The sequence below is a fragment of the Clupea harengus genome, chromosome 8 (assembly GCF_900700415.2).
Source record: "Clupea harengus chromosome 8, Ch_v2.0.2, whole genome shotgun sequence".
Classification (NCBI taxonomy): domain Eukaryota; kingdom Metazoa; phylum Chordata; class Actinopteri; order Clupeiformes; family Clupeidae; genus Clupea; species Clupea harengus.
In genome coordinates, this window is record NC_045159.1 from 15,708,807 (window position 1) to 15,732,047 (window position 23,241).

At 40.9% G+C, this 23,241-nt stretch overlaps 1 protein-coding gene across 3 annotated transcripts; it reads left to right on the forward strand.

Moving 5' to 3' along the window:
- The first annotated feature begins 3,674 nt into the window (after window positions 1-3,674).
- il13ra2 (interleukin 13 receptor, alpha 2) lies at window positions 3,675-23,194 on the forward strand. Of its 3 annotated transcripts, none has more exons than XM_031572071.1 (10): window positions 3,675-3,798; window positions 4,309-4,394; window positions 6,807-6,967; window positions 7,345-7,498; window positions 10,610-10,730; window positions 11,760-11,944; window positions 13,285-13,442; window positions 14,988-15,126; window positions 20,467-20,578; window positions 21,301-23,194. In XM_031572071.1, exons 2-10 carry the CDS (start codon window positions 4,331-4,333, stop codon window positions 21,398-21,400), a joined length of 1,194 nt encoding a protein of 397 aa, XP_031427931.1. In that variant the 5' UTR covers window positions 3,675-3,798; window positions 4,309-4,330; the 3' UTR covers window positions 21,401-23,194. The 3 variants fall into 3 exon arrangements, with proteins under 3 accessions (XP_031427931.1, XP_031427932.1, XP_031427933.1); XM_031572072.1 differs by having other exon boundaries at window positions 20,470-20,578; XM_031572073.1 differs by lacking the exons at window positions 3,675-3,798; window positions 4,309-4,394; window positions 6,807-6,967 and adding an exon at window positions 6,974-7,067.
- Window positions 23,195-23,241: the final 47 nt, after the last annotated feature.

Sequence of the window (23,241 nt, forward strand, 5' to 3'; positions counted from 1 at the left end):
CTATTTCATGTCTTTATTCTATTGCTTACTTCTTTACTACTGACTGTAATTTAGCATTGTAGGGACTTCTGCTAATGCATTTTATAGAAACAAGTGAAAGGAAAGTGTTCTTACTGATTGCTAACACACAGTTGCCTCAGCAAGAAAACCTTTAACTTTGTCTCAGTTCTCAAAAGATATGCACTTTTCTCATAACTGTAAACATAATTCACACATTTTTCAATGTGTAAACATTATGCTCATTTAGCAAACACATGCAATCAAGGTATCACGATCTGAACTCTGAAATGAAGCACACCTTTTTCATGGTGGAAACTAAGTCACAAAATTACAGAATTGCTGAATAAATAAATAAGGGACATTGGTGTGCAAATTGCTTTGGAACAATGGATCCTACACCAATGGACACCAGAGGGGTGGTGAAGGAGGAAGAGACTGCAATGCGTGTATTATACTGTAAACTTGTACTATATCTACACTTGGACCATGTTCCCATTGTGTTTTCTTTTCAATTCCATAGTTCTGTAATGGGTGACATCAGTAACTACTGAATTATGTTTTTGTTTTGGTAGAACTGAAAGGCACCGTCTGTTGATGAGCAAAAATATGGTCAAAGTGCAGACATTCAACAGCACTCCTTGTTAGGTGAAAATTCACGCAAGTTACCTCAGGACTCCGGAGTTGCATATAAGTATATTTATTCAGTAACGATTGCAATCGGGCTCACTCACAGCACAAGGATGAAAGTGAAGAAATTTCACAAACATCGCACAGGGTTTATATACTTAAGATTTATTTAAGATTACATAAATGTTCCCAATGTCAGCAAGAATAGCCACGCTTGACTTAAAGTCCTCTTGTGTTATCTCGACTGAGCTTCCTGTCTTCCAAGGACAGTTTGACCTTTCCAATCACCTCTGAGCTCACCCAAACATAGACAAGAGGTTCCCTTACTTACGCATGTAGGTCTTACACATATGCAGACTAACTGGCGTCAGCACCTAATAATCAAAGTTACACACACACACACAAACACAGAAAAGCCATGTTCCTGCTTACATAGCACATTTTTCATACAAGGAAATGATTAATACAAGGCACTTGATTAATATATTCTTAAGTCGTTAAATATGTTTTCTAAATTCATTCTATCACTCCTAGTATGTTATCATTTGGGATCATGTTAGTTTTCATCAGACTGCCTTGGTTCGTAACTAGTTCAGTAACCATCCCATGTTCACAAAGACATATTACCCATTTCTCTGTGCATTTGAAGATATTTTTCTTTTTATCAGGGCTTATTTCCCATGGTATTTGTCAAGAGAAAACATCTTGTTTTTCTGAAGCCTTCCAGGGCAGAGTTGCATCTTGTGATCCTGATGCATGCATTTTAAAATGATATATAGTGTGTACGGGACAGTCATGTAGCATGTGTTTTTGACTACATACTACATGTGTGTGTCATCTGAGAGCAACGTTTGATATTGACCTGGAAGTTAGATGTTTGTACTGATGTGAGTGTCGTTTTGATAATGTGTGTGTAGTTTTGAGAAAATGGTGAATTTTCTCCTAAACTGTAAAAACTAACAGGGCCTCATGGTAAATTGTTATTTTCCATTTACTTAATACCCCAACTGGCAACACATGACTTTACTGGAAGGGAACGAGAGGTGACCCCAATGTAAAGGATGTTTTTCACGGTCGCCCCCCCGCTAGAACCAGGAAGAACCCTGAACAAACATTACCCCTACCCTCTCACTCAGAGCTGCGCTACCATCCACTCTGTTTTCCTTCAGTGTATATTTAAGGCGCTGGGGGAACCCCATGTGATGTGTGATGTGTTTGCTGGTGTTTGCCCCAGCATAGCTACTGCTGCCTCCTTTTGCTCCCCAGAATGTACCAGACTAGTTGGGTCTAGTCAGGAAGCCCTAATAAACAAAATATATAGTACTCCTACTAGGTGCACTCAGGAGCCTTTCCTTGACTTACCACACCTCAGTAAGTCAGAAAAAGGACTCTCACACTCTTCCAGAACAAAACCTCAGAGACACATAGGAGGAAGGTAAAAGCTACTTTTTCAAGAATGAAAATGATGATATATAGACTACAGCAACCAAGGTGAACAGCCTCTGGCATGTTAGAACAATGTAGGTAAGGGAAGTCGGAAGTCAGATCTGCTTCACAATGATAGGAAGAGCCATCGAAGGATCAAAAAGCAACGTCGCTATGAACGTTTAGCCGCCACAAGGCAGTTATCCCTGTGGTAACTTTTCTGGCACCTCCTGCTTAAAACCCCAAAAGCCAGAAGGATGTTGAGGACGCGTATTCATTCTGAAAATCAAGATCACCCTTCTGCTCCCCGAGCTTGCCTTGGGACATCTGCATTACAGTTTGACAGGTGAACTGCGAGAAGGGCGGATCGCCCCAGGTAAAGGTAAGGTAAAGACTAGATCATATTTTGTGAAGGGAATTCCAGTACTTTTTATAGCATGTTTATCAATTATTTTATTTACCTTTTTTACTATTTTTTTTTTGCATTTTAAGTACATTACATCGCATATGACTTTGAGCCCTGTTTTTAGATCTTTTTGGGTCGAAACCTTTACTAAGGACAATGAAAGATCAAAAGGATCCCTACAGGATCCCTTTGTCTGTTTACCTCAATAACTGTAAAGAAACTGTAGAAAATGACAGAAAGTTTCAGTTTCTGTGCAAAATGACTGGAAACAGGCAAACAGATGTAGGTCTATCTCTGTAGGGATCCTTTCAATGTTGTCAGACACTAATAATAACATTATGAGCCTGTCAGTGGTGAAAACAAGCAGTTTATTTTGATGCAGATGCTTGCCCTATGGGATTCCATTGTATAGCCATTTTGTGGTTGCTGGTTATAGCGTTCTAAGTTAATATAAGGCCGATTTTTATTGTTTTTGTCCCTCGTAAAAATATGGCCCCACATAGATGGGAAAATAGGGCTCAGGTTCAAAGTTTCCCTTTAACACTAGCCCCAGGTATAGCAGCATAATAGTACGTTTAAAATCAGGCCAGAAACAGAAATACAGACAGGAAACAAAAAAAAAGGTGTTCGATAAGATGGACTAAAGATATACCTATACTGTGTGTGGATATGTTTTCTCTTTCAGTCAGCAATGCCTGTGTCATGGTCTACCTGCTTATGTGAGTGAAGGCCACATTCGGCCTGCAGCATAGAAGCACATATTTCACCAGTTTGACATGAACACCATGGGAGCCAAAAGCTGTGCAACCAATAGTTGTAATACAGATACACACCACACACAGAGGCAGACAGAAAGCTTTTCACACCCAAGGAAGCAGATATCAGTAAGATAACATTTACAGTTCCCTGGAATTGGTCGTTAAAGTCCTTCTGGGCCAGGAAGAACCTCAGCTCTGTTTGCATTCCCAGGGCGGTCATGTGTCAAATTGGGAAAATTCTCAGGCCTCTCTCATTTCTTTTCCCTCCTAATCTTGAAACCTTTTAAATTAATATTTAATTAATTGATTTAGTTGTCGTTCCACAGAATTTCTATGATGGGGGGATGTGAAGAAATGAAACAAATCCAGATGGGTCATGAACCTGGAATTTCCTCTGCCTATGGCTCAGCATTTTGTCATCATTTTTCTGCTGCCAAAAGGGTCACAAAGTAACCGGCACTGTACAGCAGAGGGAGCCGCCCTGCCTCAAAAGGGTTAGACCCCAGTTAACCCAACCCCAGTTAAAACGCACACAGGGCTCTGGAAAGACCCAGACTGAATTTACAGCTGCCCACACTGGAGGTAGGTGCATCTCTTCTCTGCTATTTCCAACTTTTCATTTATTTACTCACTTGTCTGTTTCCTTATCTTCTCAAAATGATCATGAGTGTTATGATATGTAAGGTCTGTTATTCTTCCAGGATTACATTTCTTGCAGGATGAGATTGTCTTGCTTGTTAACATTTTTCAGTGAAATAGTTTCTGCCAAGATGTGTAAATTAGATTTTAAGTGTTTTGTGTCAGTTACAGTTTTTACTGGTTAATAACACACTTTAACCAGTTCCCTCAGCAAGAATACCGTTATCCTCAGTTCTCAAAACATACACAGTTTTATCATAACTGTAAACATAATTCACAAAAGTGTGTGTAGTGTGTAAGAGACAGTCATTTTTGTGTATTTCGAGTACTTGTGTGTCATCTGAGGAAAGTTTGATTTTTATCTGGAAGTATGATGGTTGTACTGATGTCATTTTGAGAATCAGTGTGTAGTTCGTAAAAAAATCACAATGTGAATTGTGTTGGGCTCCACAGACACACGTCGGCACTTTGGGTCATGAAGATGTTTTCGGTCATCTTGGCAGTGATTATGGCGTATATCTGCAGGTGCTGTGCCGAAGGTAAGGCAATAACACACTGTAGCATTCATTTTTGTGCAACAGAGAGAGGGAGTGTGTGCGTGTGTGCTTGCGTGTGCGCTTCTGTGCTCTGTTGGGCTTTTGCCGTTGTTTTTGCCGGTTCCTTATCCTTCAGCTTGTCAACAAATACACGTGTACACTGTATACTATGGGGTCTCGAAGCGCGATTTGTATTTATGACAGTGGTGTAAAAGTGAGCTACACTCCGCAACTTTAGAGGGAGCTCAGTAGCAAAATATACCAATTCTCAAGTAATGGGGCTTTAACATAGCCACACATGTGCAGAGAACACTCAAACTTTGCGCTTTGCGTTCCTTTGCTCCTCGCACATGCATGTTCACAAACATGCACATGGAACTACGGTGACCTAACAAAGGAACACACACATTCTTTCACATTCCAACTAATCATGAAAAGATGTCCCAACAGTCGTGTTCAGTGAACACAACAAATTAATGCATGTACAATAGCAAAGGTAAAACAGTCTTATCAGTGGCTTAAGGTAGTTACGACGGGCCCAGGTGCAGGCTTTTATAACGGGCCCTAGTGAACGCTAATTACTATCGCAGCGTTCCCTTCTTCCGCCCCCTGCGTCTAAAAAAACGCTAAACAAAGAGGTTTGTTATCGATATAAATAGTGTTTAGTTAATCAACCTTACATATTACAGAAGTGACGGGTGTGTACACAATGAACGAAGTCTTGTTTGACTCTCAGCGGGAACATTTCTTACCGTAGAAATTGTTAGAAAGAAAAAAATAGAATGCTGATACACCACTGAGGGCAGCGATGCTGATCCCAGGTGAACTGCTGCACTGCTGCTAGCAGGGGGGTCATCGGTGGCGGACTCCTTGGGCTGGCGACTGTTTGTTAAAAACCAAAATAATCTAATTTAGGCAGCTTTGCCACCTTCTCCTGTTCTCTCTAGCCTTTTCCTAGTGCCACTTTTATGCTTAAAACGCATTGTTACGCCTGCAGGTGTGCTGTGCTCAATTCACTTGCTTGTCTTGACCTTTGAATTTGTTTAACTAGCTATATCGTATTGTATCGTCACATGATCAAATAGAGACTTGACATCAGACAACAACATACATGTTACCCAGCAATCATCATTGCAAATCTGAATATGAGCCCCCTCCAGCACCTTATCCATCAGGCGCTGAAATGTGGCTGGCGCCCCCTGCAGGCCAAATGGCATCATGGTGTACTGGAAGAACCCAAAGGGAGTTCTGAAAGCCGTCAGTTCTTTAGTGTCTGCAGCCAGAGGTACCTGCCAATATCCCTTACTGAGATCCAGGGTAGTCAGGTACATCGACCCTGGGCATAGGGTACGGGTCAAAAGCAGAAATTGAATTTAACTTCTTGAAATCCATGCAAAATCTCATGCTTCCATCTTTCTTGGGAACAAGCACCATTGGACATGACCATTCACTGTGGGAGGGCTCAATGATGCCCATCTCCAACCTATTCTCAACCTCTTGCCTGATTTTGGGGAGGAGCTGAGCAGGGATGCGGTATCCTGGTAACCTCACCGGTCCTGGTGCCTTGAGCCTGACGTGGTGCTCAACCAGCGGAGTCCGCCCTGGAGTCTCTGTGAAAAGCCCCTCTGGGATACACGCATCCAGCTCCTGTTGGCACACTGGGGAGAGATGGGACAGATCTGAGCTCACCTCATGTCCTTGCTCCACCGGGAAGAACTGCTCGTCCTGCTCCTCCTCTTCGTCCACTCTCCTGGCCAAGAAATATAACCTGAATCCAGGTCATGGCAGGGCAGTCTAGCTTTGGCCTCTGAGGTGAGAGGATGCCTGTACATGTGTAATTAAGCTATTTATTGCAAGTCAGTAGAACTAGTATCTTTAAGTTTGTTTTTTGGAAAACTTATATCTGTTAAATGTTAAAGTTCGTCTTGTCTGTTCACCTGCCGGCAGCCTAAATAAATCTTATTGAACACCATTCTACTGGTTACTGCCTCTGCCGCTCAACATTCTACCACATTTGGTGGCAGCGGTGGGATCCCCGATTTAAATGATCTTTCATTTTGTAGTCCATGAGTGATCCTTCTCACAGGCTCCCAGCACGGCGCCATGCCGTTTCACCCACGACTCCGTTTCACGTTGGTCATACAGTATATGAAGCATTCACATAAAACCCACTGCCCACTCATTTAACCCAAACAATTTCCCCAACGTCTTTCGGGGGCTATTTAAAGTGACTGCGCAGATTTCGCGTAAGTGTATGTGTGTGAGCGGGGAGAGGGTGGTGTGGCACGGTGGTGTTTTGTTTCAGAGGGATTCATTTTCACCCGTTGCAAACTCGGCCTTGGGTAAAAAAAAAAATGAGTGTGTGTGTGTGAGTCTGTATTTCAATATGTGTACCTATTCCTCTCTATCCTTCAGTAAAATCAGTGGAGCCTCCTGAAAACGTGACTGTCTCTGGCCTGGGGCTGCTTGGTCAGCTGGTCATCCACTGGTCCCGGCCAACCAGCCTGCAGAATGTGACGGACTGTGCTGTGCGCTACCAGCTGGAGTACTTCAGCACCTACAAGAATGAATGGAAGGTAAGAGACACAAGCCAAATGCTGTCCATCCCTACAAGAATGAATGGAAGGTAAGAGACACAAGCCAAATGCTGTCCATCCCTACAAGAATGAATGGAAGGTAAGAGACACAAGCCAAATGCTGTCCATCCCTACAAGCCTTCAGGGTTTAGCGGTCTCAGTGAAAGATGATATTAGATGATGATGGAATTTGATTGATGATTATTGAAACCAAATAAAGGATGGAACATTGTTGACAAATAAAACAAAGAGAGAAAAGAAAGAGAAAAAATAGAAGACACAGGCACATTACATTAAAAAAAATGAGAAGCGCCAGCATGGGAACAAATCCTCGTTTTTTTGACACACAAAAATTATATTCCCTCTCTCTCTCCCAGGGTTACAGGACTCCCTGGACGACTTTGCGAGCCCAGTTTGACCTTGAGCGGGATGTGCAGGTGAAGCTGCGAACCATGCTGAGGGGGAAGTGCACGAACGGCATTGAGTCCACCAGTGCTGCCCTGGAGCTTGTCTGGCACCCAAAACTTACCGGTATATGATTCACCTGTTCATTGTGTGGCTCACCTTTGCCATGTGTTACTCACCTGTGGGTATGTGACTCACCTGTACGGTGCGCTTTGCAGTGGGACAGTCTTATACTCAGGGTTATGGCACACACATGGAAGTTGAGATGATGATACACATTGTTCATAAGACTTTAATCATCCCTGGGAAACCTGCCCAAATTATCCAATTATCAGAGGAAGACAGTTTACTGAATAGTTCCCTTTTTGTCTTCTGTTGAATGTGCACTCTGACAGAGTGGCCTGTCTAGTCATGCCCGATCACAGATTGCGACATGCAGAAGGATGATGTCAGGAAGTCCTTCAAATGTCAATGTTGGCTCAATAATATCAACTCCAGCAAAGTACATTTGAAAGGAAAGCAAAGAAATAAAATACAAACTAATTTAAAATAGGCATGTTACTGCGCACCACAATAAGAAGGAAGATCACTTTAGGAAGATTAATACAGTACCAACCAGCATCCCTATATATAAATGCACTCACTACTAAGTAAATGATCTAGTATGCAAAATATTCTTCAAGGTGTGCGTACATCTCTGTGTGTGTATGTTTGTTGGGGGAGAGGGGCATGTCTGTGCACCTGTTGTCCTTGTGGCGTCAAATGATAAATACCTCAAGCTTGGGTAAAGGTTCCTGTTTTTGTAACATGCTGCAGTTCCAGAGAACTCAAGGGCGTTTCTCTGAAAACCCCACAAGGACGCACACACCCCACACACACACGGACAAGCTTGTGTGATAGCACACTCCCACACTTAGCTACTCATGCAGAAGCATATACTTTCCAAAGACAATCTGATGTGTGCACAGAACAACGTACACACACACACACACACACACAGAACCACACACACACACACACACACACACACACACACACATACACAGACACACAGCTCAGAGAGGGAGTGGGATTAGGGCATTGTGAGCCCTTTTCCTCCTTTTGTCATTGTGTTTATCAGAACCTGCTGCACTCTGCCTAGAGGGACTGGGGTACAGTTGAACTACCTTAACTGATACTGCAAAAACACACGTGATACTGTGAAAGTATCAGTGAGATTTGATGTTCATTTGTTTGTGTATGTTTGGGTAGGAGTGTGTTTGTCTGTGAGAGAGGGATAACTTGAGAATGCGTACATGTATTGACATGAACTTGAATGCAGGGTTGGGAAGATTACTTTAAAAATGTATTCCGATACAATTACTGATTACCTCTTAAAAATTGAAAACAGTAGCCTAATCCAAGTATCACAATATTAAAGTAATGTTACTTGATTACTTCCGTTACTTTTGGATTACCTCAATGCCAAATGTGCAAATGGGGACAACAGAAAAGAGACATCAATAAGATGGCTTTTACTTAAGCATATTCTGTAAGTCAACAGCACAATTTAACCTTAAAAAAGAAAATGAGGAAACCAAGTTTTAAGAATTAAACCTGCCCTCTGCTCAGTGTTTTTTAAAGAAAAATCTGCTATTGTCATTATGCAGATTCCGTCTACAGACCTACAATGAAAGTGCACAACACCACAGTTTACAAAGCATAGGCTAATAAAAAATAAAATCAGCTTCTTTTACAAGAAAGAAAATATGTTCTTTTTTGGTTACAACCCAGATTTAGAACATCCACACATTTTTAATGAATCAAGTGTCTTTCTGAACTGTCAAAGAGAAGAAAACCTTGAGGTAAATACTGACAGTAGGCCTACGGGTTCCAAATTAAAATATTTGGGGCGGACTTACAGAGTATTGTAGTATACCAGTATAGTTTAAATATGCAGTTTGAATGTTGTATAAGTGATAGTCCTTAGCCAAACTTGCTTTGTTAAAAAAAACAGATGGTACTCACACTTCACGCTGAAACTTCAATTAAACTGCCACGGACATATTTCGGTCAGGGGCTTGTGTTTTATCCACACACGATCATCCCCATTATCACAGTCCCCCTTTTTCATTACGTTAGTAGGCGAGCAATACTAACAGGTTGGCTAACCAACTTTAACCTTAGCTAACTGGATGTCTGTGTCGTTAGCAGTGTTGGTCTTGCTACATTGAATTTGACGTGGAGTCCTTGGATAACGACAGTATTTTCACCGCGGGGAGCTACAAGGTGCACTGGACTGTTATGTTCTTCCCACTTTCAGCTTTGAGGACAAAATAGTGTTGATATTTCTAGCCAGGGAAAGCATTTTCTGAACTCGAAGTCATCATCTGGACTTGTAGTTTTCTCTGTTGTCTTCTCGTGACGTGTTGTAAAGTGTGCATGTGGATGATGGTATAATGTTCTGTTCAATCTATTTTGAATGTATAATCCTGATATTAACCCAAATTTTTGCTAAAAGTATCTGTAATCGATTTTTTTTTCTGTAACTGTACCGGAATACAGTTACCTTTTTTTGTATCCTAATTACGTAACGTCGTTCCATGTATTCCGTTACTCCCCAAGCCTGCTTGGAATGTAATGACTACACTAGGCTACTAAGTGTGGATTGATTCATTGACACATGACCTTTGTGTAATTAGTGTGTGTGTGTGTGTGTGTGTGTGTGTGTGTGTGTGTGTGTGTGTGTGTGTGTGTGCGCGCACGTATGTACTATGTGTGTGTACCTGTCATCCTTGCAGTGTCATAGCATATTGCTCAAGCTCGAGTGAAGGTTCCTGTTTTCAACATGCTGCAGTTCTAGAGAGGTCAATGGCTTGTCTCTGATAATAATGCTACAAGAACACATATGTGCACATTAGTTATGCTGAGGAACATACATTCCTAAAGACATACTAGTATGTGCACATGGGCATGTACACACACACACACACACACACAGGGAGAGCGAGGAATTGCAGTGTTGCTGTCACACACACAGACAGGGAGAGAGAGGGGGGAATTAAAGTGTTGCAATATACCAGATAATGTAAATACTTCTCTCCCCCATTACTTCCTTTCAAACCTGTACAGATTTAGCAACAAAACTGAGTTTCAGGATAAATTATAGTAAACATTACCTCTGAAACAGTGCTGTAGTATAATCTATTCTCCTATGATAATTCTCCTCCTCCTCGTCTCCTCTCCATGTCCGTATAGGTGTGGAGGGCAGCAGGGTGAAGAACTTCAGCTGTGTGTTTCACATGAAGCAATACATGGAGTGCACCTGGGACAGAGGACCAGAAGAGCCTCAACACTCCCAGCGCTTCCTCTACTACTGGTTAGCTCTTAGCCTTGCCAATGCCACGCCACATACACATATTAACACTGTTAGCACTAGGTTTGTTACTGCTGCTGCTACTACTACTACTACTACTACTACTACTACTATTACTACTAGGACCACTGACTACTACTACTACTACTACTAGGACCACTGACTACTACTCGGTCTACTGTGGGGCACCAGGTGTGATAGACCTTTATTTGTAGACTGCATTTAATACGGAAAAAAATTATGAAACAATTTAACACGGTAATGCATTTTGGCCATGAAAAACACATTGTGTCCACAAAATATTGAAGACATCTATTACATGGACAGAATAACTTTTGTCTGTGAAATGAGTTTATTTTGTCCGAAGTGAGAAGTGCATTCAGCTTTTTGTCCACAAAATGAAAAGTGCAATGGTCAATCGTGCACGATTTTCTTTTGCACGATCGAAAGGAATCGTGCAAAATAATTGATCCCTTCATTATTCATTACATAATGAATGAATGCACTTCGTAGTACAGAAGGCATTCTGTCTACAAAAAAAGGTCTGTTACACTTGGCACCCCATACTGTTTTGAACTTCGCCCAATGACTTGACTGTTCAGGAATGCCTGAGATATAATTCTGCAGAAGAGCAAAGGATGTAGCCCTGTCATGTCTATCACAATAGCCTGGCAGAAGGCAAATCAGAGCAGATGCTGACAGCTAATTGCCTTATCCTTAAATAAATATCCTCCCATTCTTGATTTTTTTCTCACGCTGGAATACTTATGAGACCATCATGAGCTTGCGAGGAAATATGCTGATCAGGCTACTGACCACATCATCAGTAGGGAGTAGTTGAGTTTCATCAGTTACCCTATTAATGAACCTACATGGACTGGCAATAGCTAAAGCTAATAAAGTTTTTAGTTTTTAGTGGCATAATGCCATTCCTAAACTTCAAGTTACAATACTGTTTACCTCCACCACAAACATATACAATTATATATTTATACACATATCTAGCATGTTGAATATATGTTGTCCTAACAGGCATAATGGCTTGGAGGCTGTGGCGGAGTGCCCTCAGTACCTTCTGTCCAGTGGCGTTCGGACAGGCTGTCTATTCCCTCGCGAGGCTGTGAAAGAGTTCACTGACTTCAATGTGTGTGTGAACGGATCATCGCCTGTGGGGCCTCTCAGACCAGCCTATTTCTCCCTGCAAGTCCAGAACCATGGTAATCAATTCAACTCAATTCAATTGTATTTATATAGCGCCAAAACAATAGAATTGTCTCAAGGCGCTTTACAGAGCCCAGTGCCTGAACCCCCTTAGAGCAAGCACAGGGGTAAGAAACAGGGGCGACAGGGGTAAGAAAAAACCTTGAGCAGAACTGCGGCACATAAGGGGGGACCCATCTGCTTTTTCACATATGAACAAATAATACTGAAATTAATTATGACAGAGCTTACTTATTAATACTACAACAGAGTCAAAGAGATTACATCAATCAATATGAATGTACTTCACAATGAAATGTAGAGACCAGAAACGTGAAGTCATTTGAGAGACGTCCCTTTTTTGGAATCTGGTGACAGCCTACAGGTTAAGTGAAATGTGACGTGAATGATGTGTGAAACAACTCTGATACAGCAACTCCTCATCCTAGATCTCTCTCTCTCTCTGTCTGTCTTAACCTGTTCCTTTCTCTGGCTCAATGACAACACTGTAATGGATTATGCTCTAACAGTTTCTTAAAAAAAAATTTATTATAGGTGTGGTTTTCTGTGTCAGTTTTACAAGGCAATGATTTACCTGTGTGCCAGTACATAAAACAAAACCTGTCTGGAAGTGACAGATTTAGGGCTCTCTAAAACACAACCAACCAACCAATTTGTGGAACATCGAGTGTAAGATATTGGATTTCAGAGTGTAAGATAAAGGATTTGAACAGTGGAAACTTTTTCATCATTCCTAATGTTCAGTTTTAAAAGTAGAGTTGTAGGTAATTATTACAATTACATCTATTTTCATAGGTTAAAATATAATAACCATCACAAATAATCAAACTGTTGACTGAGGATAGGGTTCAGTTTTGTATTTGTCTCAGGATAATTTAAAAGTTATAATGTTGTGATAGTTGGCAGACTGGATGTCTTAGTTAAACATTTTTTCATTTTTTCACATTATTCAAATCAACCAATCACAAATCATTCCAAGTGTTACTTCTTAATTGCTAGGTAATCTAGCTTTATCCGTCTGAAGTATATTTGACAAAAGTTCAAAGCTTTGACTCAGTTGTGGTTATGGTAGAGGTTGCTTGCCGGACCTCTGTCGCTCTTTGCTCAGGTTGACTAGAATGAGTATTGTTGTGCTTACTCTCAACTGGCCTCCTAACTTGCTTTAGTTGATTGTTGAACCTTACTTGTATGTCGCTTTGGATAAAAGGGTCTGCCAAGGAAATACATTTAATTTCAATGAGTAAATAAAGAAATGTAAAGGAATAAATGTGGAGGTAAAGCCAATATTGGTCCAAATGAACTGAACTCCTGTATGTCCTTTTCCAACCGTTTGCAGTGAAGCCGGGGCTAGTGGAGGCCGTGTCCCTGGAGGCCCTTCAGCAGGATGGGGAGCTGGTGCTGGGGTGGAAGCCTCCGGCAGGCCACATCCCATCCCACTGTCTGGAGTACGAGGTCATGACAGAGCACACAAACCAGGACGGGAGGGAATGGAGGGTGAGCCAGCACACGCCTTTCTTGTCTCAACACAATGCGACCTGAGAATTAGTGTGCTGCAAGGGTGCTTTGTGGTCATGTGATGCCGGAGAGGGACTGGTTGGTTTAAGCCCCTTGTGAACTGTAGTGTGTAGTCAGAAAAAGATCATATTTATCAATTTATTATGAAGAAAACATTTAATTCATGACAAAAGCTTAATCAAAATCGTAGTCAGATGTAATAATACAACAACAAATACTACTACCATTACTACTGCAACTACTACTGCACTTTTGCCATGCATTAATCTGGTGATGCACCTGGACACATCGTCAGTGATGAACAATCTGACACCCTCACCCAGGCGACCCAACCGCGGTTGATTAAGCCCCGGCTTGTGTCCAGGCAGTGCTACTCCACCCAAGGCTCTCCTGAAGCAACTTCTACTGCCTCGGTGGCCAGCTTGATGGCCTTTCGCTTACTAGCCCCTGTGATGCCCAGCACGTTGTAGGCCCTTCAGAGGGACTGGCCTGCAAACCCTCCGCGTTCCACCTCAATGGGCTTGCACCTCACTCACCACCTGTTGCTTTGACATTCTTTCACTAGCTCAGTGTACTTTGTCCCTCTTCCTCTCATTGGCCTCCTCAATGCAGTCCTCCCTGGGAATGGTGAGTTAAGAGAATGATCTGCTTGGAGGCTTCCAAGATCAGCACCATGTCTGGCCTTAGCATTGTTGTGGCAGCAGTTTTAAAGGAACTTCAGCTGCCTCCCTTGGTTGACTTTCAGCTTCCTAGTCTTGTGCCATTGCTAACAGGCCAGAGGAGGTGGTCCTAGCAGCCAATGTTTGCTTCAGCAACCTCCTGTCCTTCCCCTGTGCCTTGTTGAAGCCAGGTGTAGTGCTGCTACCCAAGCCAGCCCTTCCACAAGACACTGCCCCCACAAGTAACATGTGCCTTAGACGCAACATAGTGACATCCGCGGCCTCTCTTTTCCACTTCCCTCCTGTCCTGACCTTGATAACAGCCTAAGAGACTTTTGGGTCACACTGGAAAGTACTGTATATTTAAGTATAAGAACTTTATAAGTATTTCCACATGATAACTAAAATCAAACTAATCACATGTATTCTGCACTTGATTCGTGTTCCCATCTATAGCCTGTTAAACTGGGACTTGATGCCATAGTGCAGGGGTTTTCAACTGGTTTTGTCCCAGGTACTGTCATTCTGACTAGAAAGTAATTTGCGGCCCACTGATGTGCCTGCACGCGCCTGCTTGTTTGTAACCACCGCTGCCACGCCCCCTCCCCCTGCACAGATATTCTGCCTATAAGACGATATCTTCACGATATTCAAGAGTAATCTGGAAATGTGTTGAAATATCAAAGCGAATTTATAAAAATATTCAATGGTAAACTGATCAACATAGGCTCATGTCGCGGACCCCCTGCAATGCCGTCGCGGACCACCAGGGGGCCACGGACCCCCTGTTGAAAACCCCTGCCATAGTGTGTTATTCCCATTAATAGCTACTCTAACAACCTGCGTTGGTTTGTGTGTTGGTCAGATGGTGAATGTAACAGAGGATACCTCACTAGTCTTACCTGCAAACCAGAGGAGCTGTGCTCGGGTGCGGTCCCATGTGCACAGATACTGTTCCGACCACAGCTTCTGGAGTAACTGGACCCAGTGGAAATGTCTGCCAGGTAATGGTGTACATACAAAAACACACACACTCACATACCCACCAGCATATGTTCATGAAATTAAGCTTTCGTTTAGGCTTTTCATAATTACTGTATGACCGCCTTGGTCATACAGTGTTTGTCAAAGTATTTTTTTCCCTTCCATTCCCCCCCCCCCCCCCCCTAATAGTTGTTGTCAACTGCTGTCAGACTCATGAAGTAAATGTATTACAGCTAACCCAAGTGTGGCAGATTGTTATTGGAAACACTTTATGACAAAACTATATGGAAACACTACACTCAAAAAAATAAGTTGTTCAAATTACTTAATATTGTTATGTCAATGATTTCCACATAACTGAGTTGTGTTCAAACTAATTTAATACTATTATTACAGAGGAAATAACTAACTTATGTGAAACCAACAAGACTGTATTAAGTAATTACAATATTATTTGGTCAAGTTAGCCTTAATTGATCAGGCAGTGTTCATCCAACTAAACAGACCTTCATTACACTGACCTAACTCACTTATGTAATTCTAACTCAACTGGATTTACTAACACCAACTGAACAACTCCTTGTAGTTTCAACTTAACTGACTTGAATAAGCAGTACCTAAATGGTTTTCGTTGTTATAAAGCGTAGTTATGTCAAAAATGTCCACACAATGTAGTTATGTAAATTCAAATCACAATACAAACAAACAAGGCTGACTTCAGTCAGTTTATTGTTGCACATGTGCAGATATTAGGTGGCGACACACTCACACTCAGGCGGAGGACGCCGTGAATTTGACTTTTGCATTTCCCCATCCCGGACTGTCCTTCCTCCAGGACCCCAGCTTTTAAGCACCCGGGGACCAAGTGAAGTGAACCGTCCTTCTTGGTCAGCACTGTAAACCTGAACAAGTTCAGAGTACTTAAAACTTTTGATGTAACCGATTACATAATAAAATTTGAGTACATATATTATTATTTTTAAGTAAACTTAACTTAAAAATGATACATCGGCTATACTGATTTATTTTGTTATCGTTTTCATAATTTTTAAGTTCTCTGAACTTATATTCAAATATTTTTATACTTAAATCTTTTAACCTCTATGTACTAAATTATTTTCACTCAACAACACAAAATAAAATTAAGTTTTAAGCCTTAAAAATCAAGTTCAGTGCACTTAATATTGGTGAAAGAGTTCAACTTAATTATTCTGAGTAAATAATACTTAATAAGCTTACTTTTTTTAAGTTAACTCCGCTTGATTATTCTGAGTAGGTAATACTTAAATAGCTAACTTTTTTAAGTGAGCACTACTTATTTTCAATTATTGACCACATATACTGATTTTCTGGTTCTGCTTACAAACTGACTTTAAACTGAAAGTTACTCTACAACATTCAAATCTATGTAAGATTTCTATTAAAAAGAGTGAGATGAGAAAAACTTAAGAGGTATCACATCATTTATATTTCTTGTAAAACAACTGACAAAATAAAAGATTACATCAAAGCTTTAAAGAACAGCGTTCTTTGCAGAGCCTCACCTGTCATCTTGAAAAGTAAAAAAAAAAAAAAAAAAAAAAAAAAATTATAAAATAAAATAAATATTGATATTTCTCTACTAATCTGTGGTATAGGTGTAATTTCTGCATGATTCCAATCATTTCCAGCATTTTTATAATCAAAATCGCTGAATTCGCTGAATTTGCGCATGTCCTATTCAAATAGACGGGAGAAAACAAGGGACGTGCGGTCAGGTTAGGCACCATGTATTGTCTATGGGAGCTAGTGAGGCAGTGCCTCACCTAGGATTGCGCAATCGTTCCAAACTGGGTTTTGCGCATGCGTGCGCATGCGTAGAACCTTTGAGCTGAGCTCAAAACGCATTGAAAAATCATGTAGGTGAGGCACACAGTACCTATGCCTCAATGAAGGGGGCGTGAACTTACAGCGGCAGCTCTGTTGATTTCCCATTATTTCTCTTGGGATTGTTTTATGTCTATGTGAAGCCATTTAACATCACTCAAGTGGTTGTGATCACTTGGAACTTGGAACTGCTTTTTATTGGTGAGCTGATTTTGAGAAATTAAACTTAAATTGTAGGTACGTTGTGTTTCCTGGTTGCAATGGTTATCCTGTTGCTACGTTAGCTAATTAGCTAGCTAAGGACACTTGATAACCTTAAGAGTTAATCGGAAGAGTTCAATTTGCATGAAATGATAGCTGGTTATCTAGCTGATGTTATAGTCTCCTCGATTTAACTCTTAAAATTATAATGGGAAAAGGTAGAAACCCTCAGGGTGCTTGTGCAACTTCGTAAGAAAGAGTTCATATTCAGGAGTTCATATTCATGAGTGCATAATATTTACACGTGAGTTCATCACAAGCTAGCAGCTGCCTACTGTATGCACCTTACCTATGTGTGTGTAAAGAATGCTGATATGAAAAACAACCAGTAGTCAATGTGCAAGCTGCCAATTGGGTTTATATATTTGTAAATCTGACTCTGAAAGAGTCAGTGCCTCACCAGCCACGAACCTCACCGCACGTCACTGATCCAGACACATAAAAAGGTTCTGTATGAGAAGGTGTGCGTGAGTTTTTTTTGGATATTCTAAATTGAAAGCATATGTCAGGCCAAACAACAACATAAATGCCTCAGAAATCTTCGGCACCCAATTCAAAGATGTTCTCGCAGCTGAAGGGGTCGGGACCCGATGTAAGGAGAGCAACAGGAGCATCATCAAAATCTGGCTCCTCTTTCTCCTGCAAAACACCATCAATACAATTACCAGGAGAGTTTCAATGGAAACACTTAAAAAAAATGGCAATTAATAATACATAGTATCAACTAATATTAAAGTTTCAGTAACAAACAAAATGTGATCACTATTGTGCAGTTAATCCTAGACATACCTGAAGGTCATAAGCCTCGAGGATCACCTGTAGCACCTCTGCTGTCTTGCCAGTCCGTGATGCCTTCTGCCTGTGCACAAAAATATCTCCTTTGGTTGACGCCTCTTCTTATATGTCTACATCAAATCGGTTTGTTGTTTATATGCAACACGAATGCTGTCAGGGCAAAAAGAATATTGTAGGTCTTAACTGAAGTTCTCGACCATTATTGTTAGCTTGCTGCTAACACTTTTATCCATCAGATCCATTAAAACACATAGACGCTAGCTAGCTGCTAAAAAGTTACATATAACATTAGCATGCTGATATGAATTATATGGTGTTTCTGTAGAACATGAGTTGTTTTCAACATAAACAATTGATTGTTGTTTACTTTGCACATGAACATATTTGGGGGGAAATAACCCACTAACTAGCTCTTTAGCTTCCTAGCCGCCAGCGCCAACAGTCGCGCAACTAAACTTGCTACTTGACAGCCAAAACGTGATTACTCAATAATAATTACAAAGAGGGAAATTAGCCACTTCTTATCGCAATTTCACTTGCTCCCGCAATTTTGTCGCAACAAACACCTAAAAACACTGTTTACTTACCAGATAAGGACGCTTAGCAGCGACAGGATTACTAAAATATCTCCTTTGGTGGGGTGACCAGACGTCCTCTTTTACCCGGACATGCGTCCGGCAGTGATTGCAAAATCGTCCGGGATTTTGCCTCGTCGGATATTTGTGTTTCTCTGGGTCCTTCACAAACTAGTTTGTACGCCTTTACAAGTTTAGGAAAGAATATCTCCCTTACGTTCCACCTTTTAGCACAAGCTCTGACTGTAGCGAGAACTGTCATTGGTCGACCGGCCTCTGTGTTGCCAGATGCACGATAATTATCCTCCAAAGACGATCATTTTGAGCATTTAATACGATACTTCACCATTTCCTATCTGGCAACACTGAGCACCGTGCCGCTTCCACTAGTTGCATTGTTTACAACAGCACATGACATCTGCATGTGGAAAAGGTGTCAAAATTCCGTCGCGGGGGGAGGGGGCGGGGTCATCTGTATGCTACACATTACCACGCCCCTCCCCGCGACGAAGTGTCCTCTTTTTCACAAACTCAAATATGGTCACCCTACGAAGTTGGTCGACTCCTCTTCTACAGGAGGAACATGCTTATAGAAGTCTAACTGATACTATACAATTATCAAGTCTGCTGTCTCCGTCTCTCATAAGATCTCTGATTCTGTTCTGAACTAGTCCTGCAACGACGTTGATGACGTCAGACGTCACGTTTGAATGAAACTAAAAAAATATGAGTTATCAGGCAATGTTTACTCAAACAAATACATTCCAATACAATTAAAACGTATTCACTTCCTCAGAAACTAATACTTTTAAAGTTGGGTCAACTAAATACCAAGTTTTAAGTATTGAATACATAATGTTAATAAGTTAGTAGAACTGTTTGGGTTTACAGTGAGGGATTGATAGGAGAGTGTGATGTTGGGGTCCTTGTGGACACTGGGAGAACATGCAAACTCGACAATTTGAACACAGCATCACACTCAAAGTGGAGTCAGCTTCTGAGCATGTACAATGTAAGACCTACAGAAACCCATCTAGGACATTCTTGTATAGAGGTGATTGTGCCATTCACTCAACATTGTTATGTTGAATTCACTTAGCTAGCTTCTTTTGCTTTAACAAGTTTTCATTTTAAGTTAGACTTACTAAAGTGGACTAGATTTTAGAGGTGATTGTTCATTTTAAGTTAAACTTACTAAAGTGGACTACATTTTAGAGGTGATTGTTCATTTTAAGTTAGACTTACTAAAGTGGACTACATTTTAGAGGTGATTGTGCCATTCACTCAACAGTGTTATGTTGAATTAACTTAGCTGGCTTATTTTGCTTTAACAAGTTTTCATTTTAAGTTAGACTTACTAAAGTGGACTATATTTTAAAACCAAACACAGAAATGTTAATTAAATTGAATATAAGTACATTTATTTGATTGATTCAGCAACTCACAGAGTTCACTTTTTTGAGTGTATATGGCTGTTCATCAACATCTGTTTCTTCCTCCAATGAGAGCTCAAACATACATGGTTAGATCTCCAAACACTCCATGGTTCAACTCTCACAGTTTTTAGCGATTTATTTCGACATGTTGCTGTCTGTGTGAGCCATCATGGTGCCTCGCTGTAAAATCAGAGCAGAGCTCATCATCATTGATAATGAGCCTACCAAATAAGGGCTAATTTTTTTTTTTTTTTACTTCGATGGCCAATCACACGGTTGTAAATAGAAGTGTAAAAGCACACATTCTGGACATTCCCATTCCAGAAAACTGCAATTAAGCACATCATGTCAAGGACATAGGCATAGGACAGAAGAGGTCCTTTCTTTTTTCACGAATGGATGTTAAGGTTTTACCTTCTCTCCCCAGTAGAAAAAGATAATCTCAGCCCAGCAATGGACATTGCGCTGATCTGTGTGTTGGTGGCCTCTGCTGTGGCCTTACTCTCTCTCTGCGTGTCAGTGGGGATGTTTAGCAGAACGTAAGTGTTCATACACACACACAGCTCTTGGTAACCTGTGTTCCTATGTTATAAGACTAATGTAACAAAAGCGTAAACATATCACAGAAATTGTTCAGCTACAAACTTCATCACACCTGGTACTTAAAGGTGCAACAGGTAGCATGGGTAAAACATATGTATTTTCAAACCCTGGGATTAAATTGGAAAAGAAATATACGCCTTTTTGTCACACACAAAGACAGTGTTTCACATTTATTGTCAGCTTATAGTATGCAGTATGATTACTGTCATATTCCTAAATTTCCCTCGGGATAAATAATGTATCCATCTGTCTATCTTTCTATCTGTCAGCCAACTCAAACTTAATGAAGATTTCTTTACCTGCAAAAGCTGGTTGGGAGAAAAACATTCCCAAGCACACACAGAAACACACACTTGTGTGTATTGTATGCGTGTGTCTGTTCTTAGGAGTGTGAACTGTTGTCAGACTCATTTCAGCCCATGCCAATTGATCAACCAATCTGGGATTTTAATGGTCATTCTAAATTATTCACTTCACTATCCAAAGTATATTGTCATGCAATCCTTCCGGTCTCCTTGAGACTTTCATTTTCATGACATATTTAGTACTTTACTATTCTGCATTATTATTATTATACAAATAACTATTGTTATTATCATGGTTGTTGTTAGATTATGGCTAATAACTTTGAGCTCTATGTTGCTTTTTGCCTGTGCAGGCGGAGGCAGAGAACAGAGCAGAAGGTTTCGCACTGTTCTCTCTTGGGGGAGAACCAACACCTGAAACTGCTGTCAGCTTTCAGCCATCCCCATCACTGAACTACCCCAAGGCATTAACGTCTACTAACCCACCCCTCCACAGAACTACCCCAAGGCATTAATGTGTACTACCACACCCCTTCACTAAACTACCCCAAGGTATTAACTTCTACTACCCCACCCGTCCACAGAACTACCCTTAGAGGCATTAACGTCTACTAACCCACCCCTCCACCGAACTACCCCAGAGGCATTAACGTCTACTAACCCACCCCTCCACAGACCTACCCTTAGAGGCATTAACTTCTACTAACCCACCCCTCCACAGAACTACCCTTAGAGGCATTAACGTCTACTAACCCACCCCTCCACAGAACTACCCCAGAGGCATTAACGTCCACTACCCCACCCGTCCACAGAACTACCCCAGAGGCATTAATGCCCCCTTCAGCAACATACCGCTGCACTGAATCTACCCACATGCCTTAGGGTATGAAAGCACTGAACGGACTGTTGTTAACCTCATTTGTCCTGGCACAGGAAAAGCAAACATATCACAATATCTACAGATACTCAGACTGATGAATGCTTGCAGGAGCTGTTGCGGTGGAAATTCACGTTCTGAGTTTTCAAGCCCACAGACACAGACACATCAAACACAAGTTTGAATGTTTTAACCATTTCATTTTTTTCACTATATCAATATGACAGTGCCAATTATATATCAACGTAACCCAATTAAAAACATGTTCTAGCAGATTTCATACCCTGCTATAAGTAGTTGTCAAATGTCAAGTAACAGTTTCTCATCCCCATAATCCGTAATTGTCATGACAGTATGATGCTATGACGGCATAGTACCACGTCACAGAGATGTCATGATAATAACACTGTCAAATCATTGGACATCAACTGTTCTGAAACTAATGACAGGACAGGAGATGGTTATGTTGACCATATGATGTAAGTTTAAGTAAATTGTTACAATTTTTTGTGGGATTCCAATAATGGTCTAAATTTTCATCAGTACTAGCCAGCTGAACGTAAACCGTTTTCTTGTTAGTTCTAGTTTACTTGTCAAAGTTACTCAAAAAAGCCTGTTGTCTTGCCAGCTTTTATAGTAGTAGAAAACAATTATTTATCTTGTTTTGCACTGTATACAAAAATGTATGTTTCTTGTGTTAGTCCAGTTTAGATTCTAATGTAAAGTATTATACGATCATCGGTCAGCACAAGTGCATACGTGCAATGCATGGTCAAAGCAAGGCTCATCCAAAGTCCCAGTTACAAAGACTGGAGCCAACTATAAACACACTGTAACTGCCCCAGTCTGTTTATAGATGTAACAGACTGACTGAAGTGACTGAATGTGTCTACAGAGAAGGTGCATGCATCCCCTATTCAGCAAATGCAGAACAAGTTACATTATGCCTCTCTCCAGCACGTTTTCCTAGGATTTTCAGCAATGATGGAAAAACATCTGTTCTTGCCTTGGAAGTGTGGTTTTGATATAACGAATAATGATCTAACTAATGATGAATGTTCATTTTTCAGTTGCCTGTGTGCAGAGTAATGAGCTTGTATTTTACACAAAACCTTTGATTCAGTGGTTCCTAAAGTGTGGGGCGACCTATCTATTTGGTGATGAGTTTATAGCCTACTTTATAATGATATAATATGATCAGGGCCAACCCTTTAGCCTATATGTTAGAAGGAATATCTTAACTGCGTCAATTACCGGCACGCGTCAATTATAGGACACTTTCAGCCTTGTCATGTTTACATTCACTCTCGTGAGTGACTATGGAAAGAAACGTAAGCTCCCACAAAAATATGGCATTTAAGCTATACTTTATATACTTTAACATATTGTGCTATCCTAATTATTAATACAACAGACA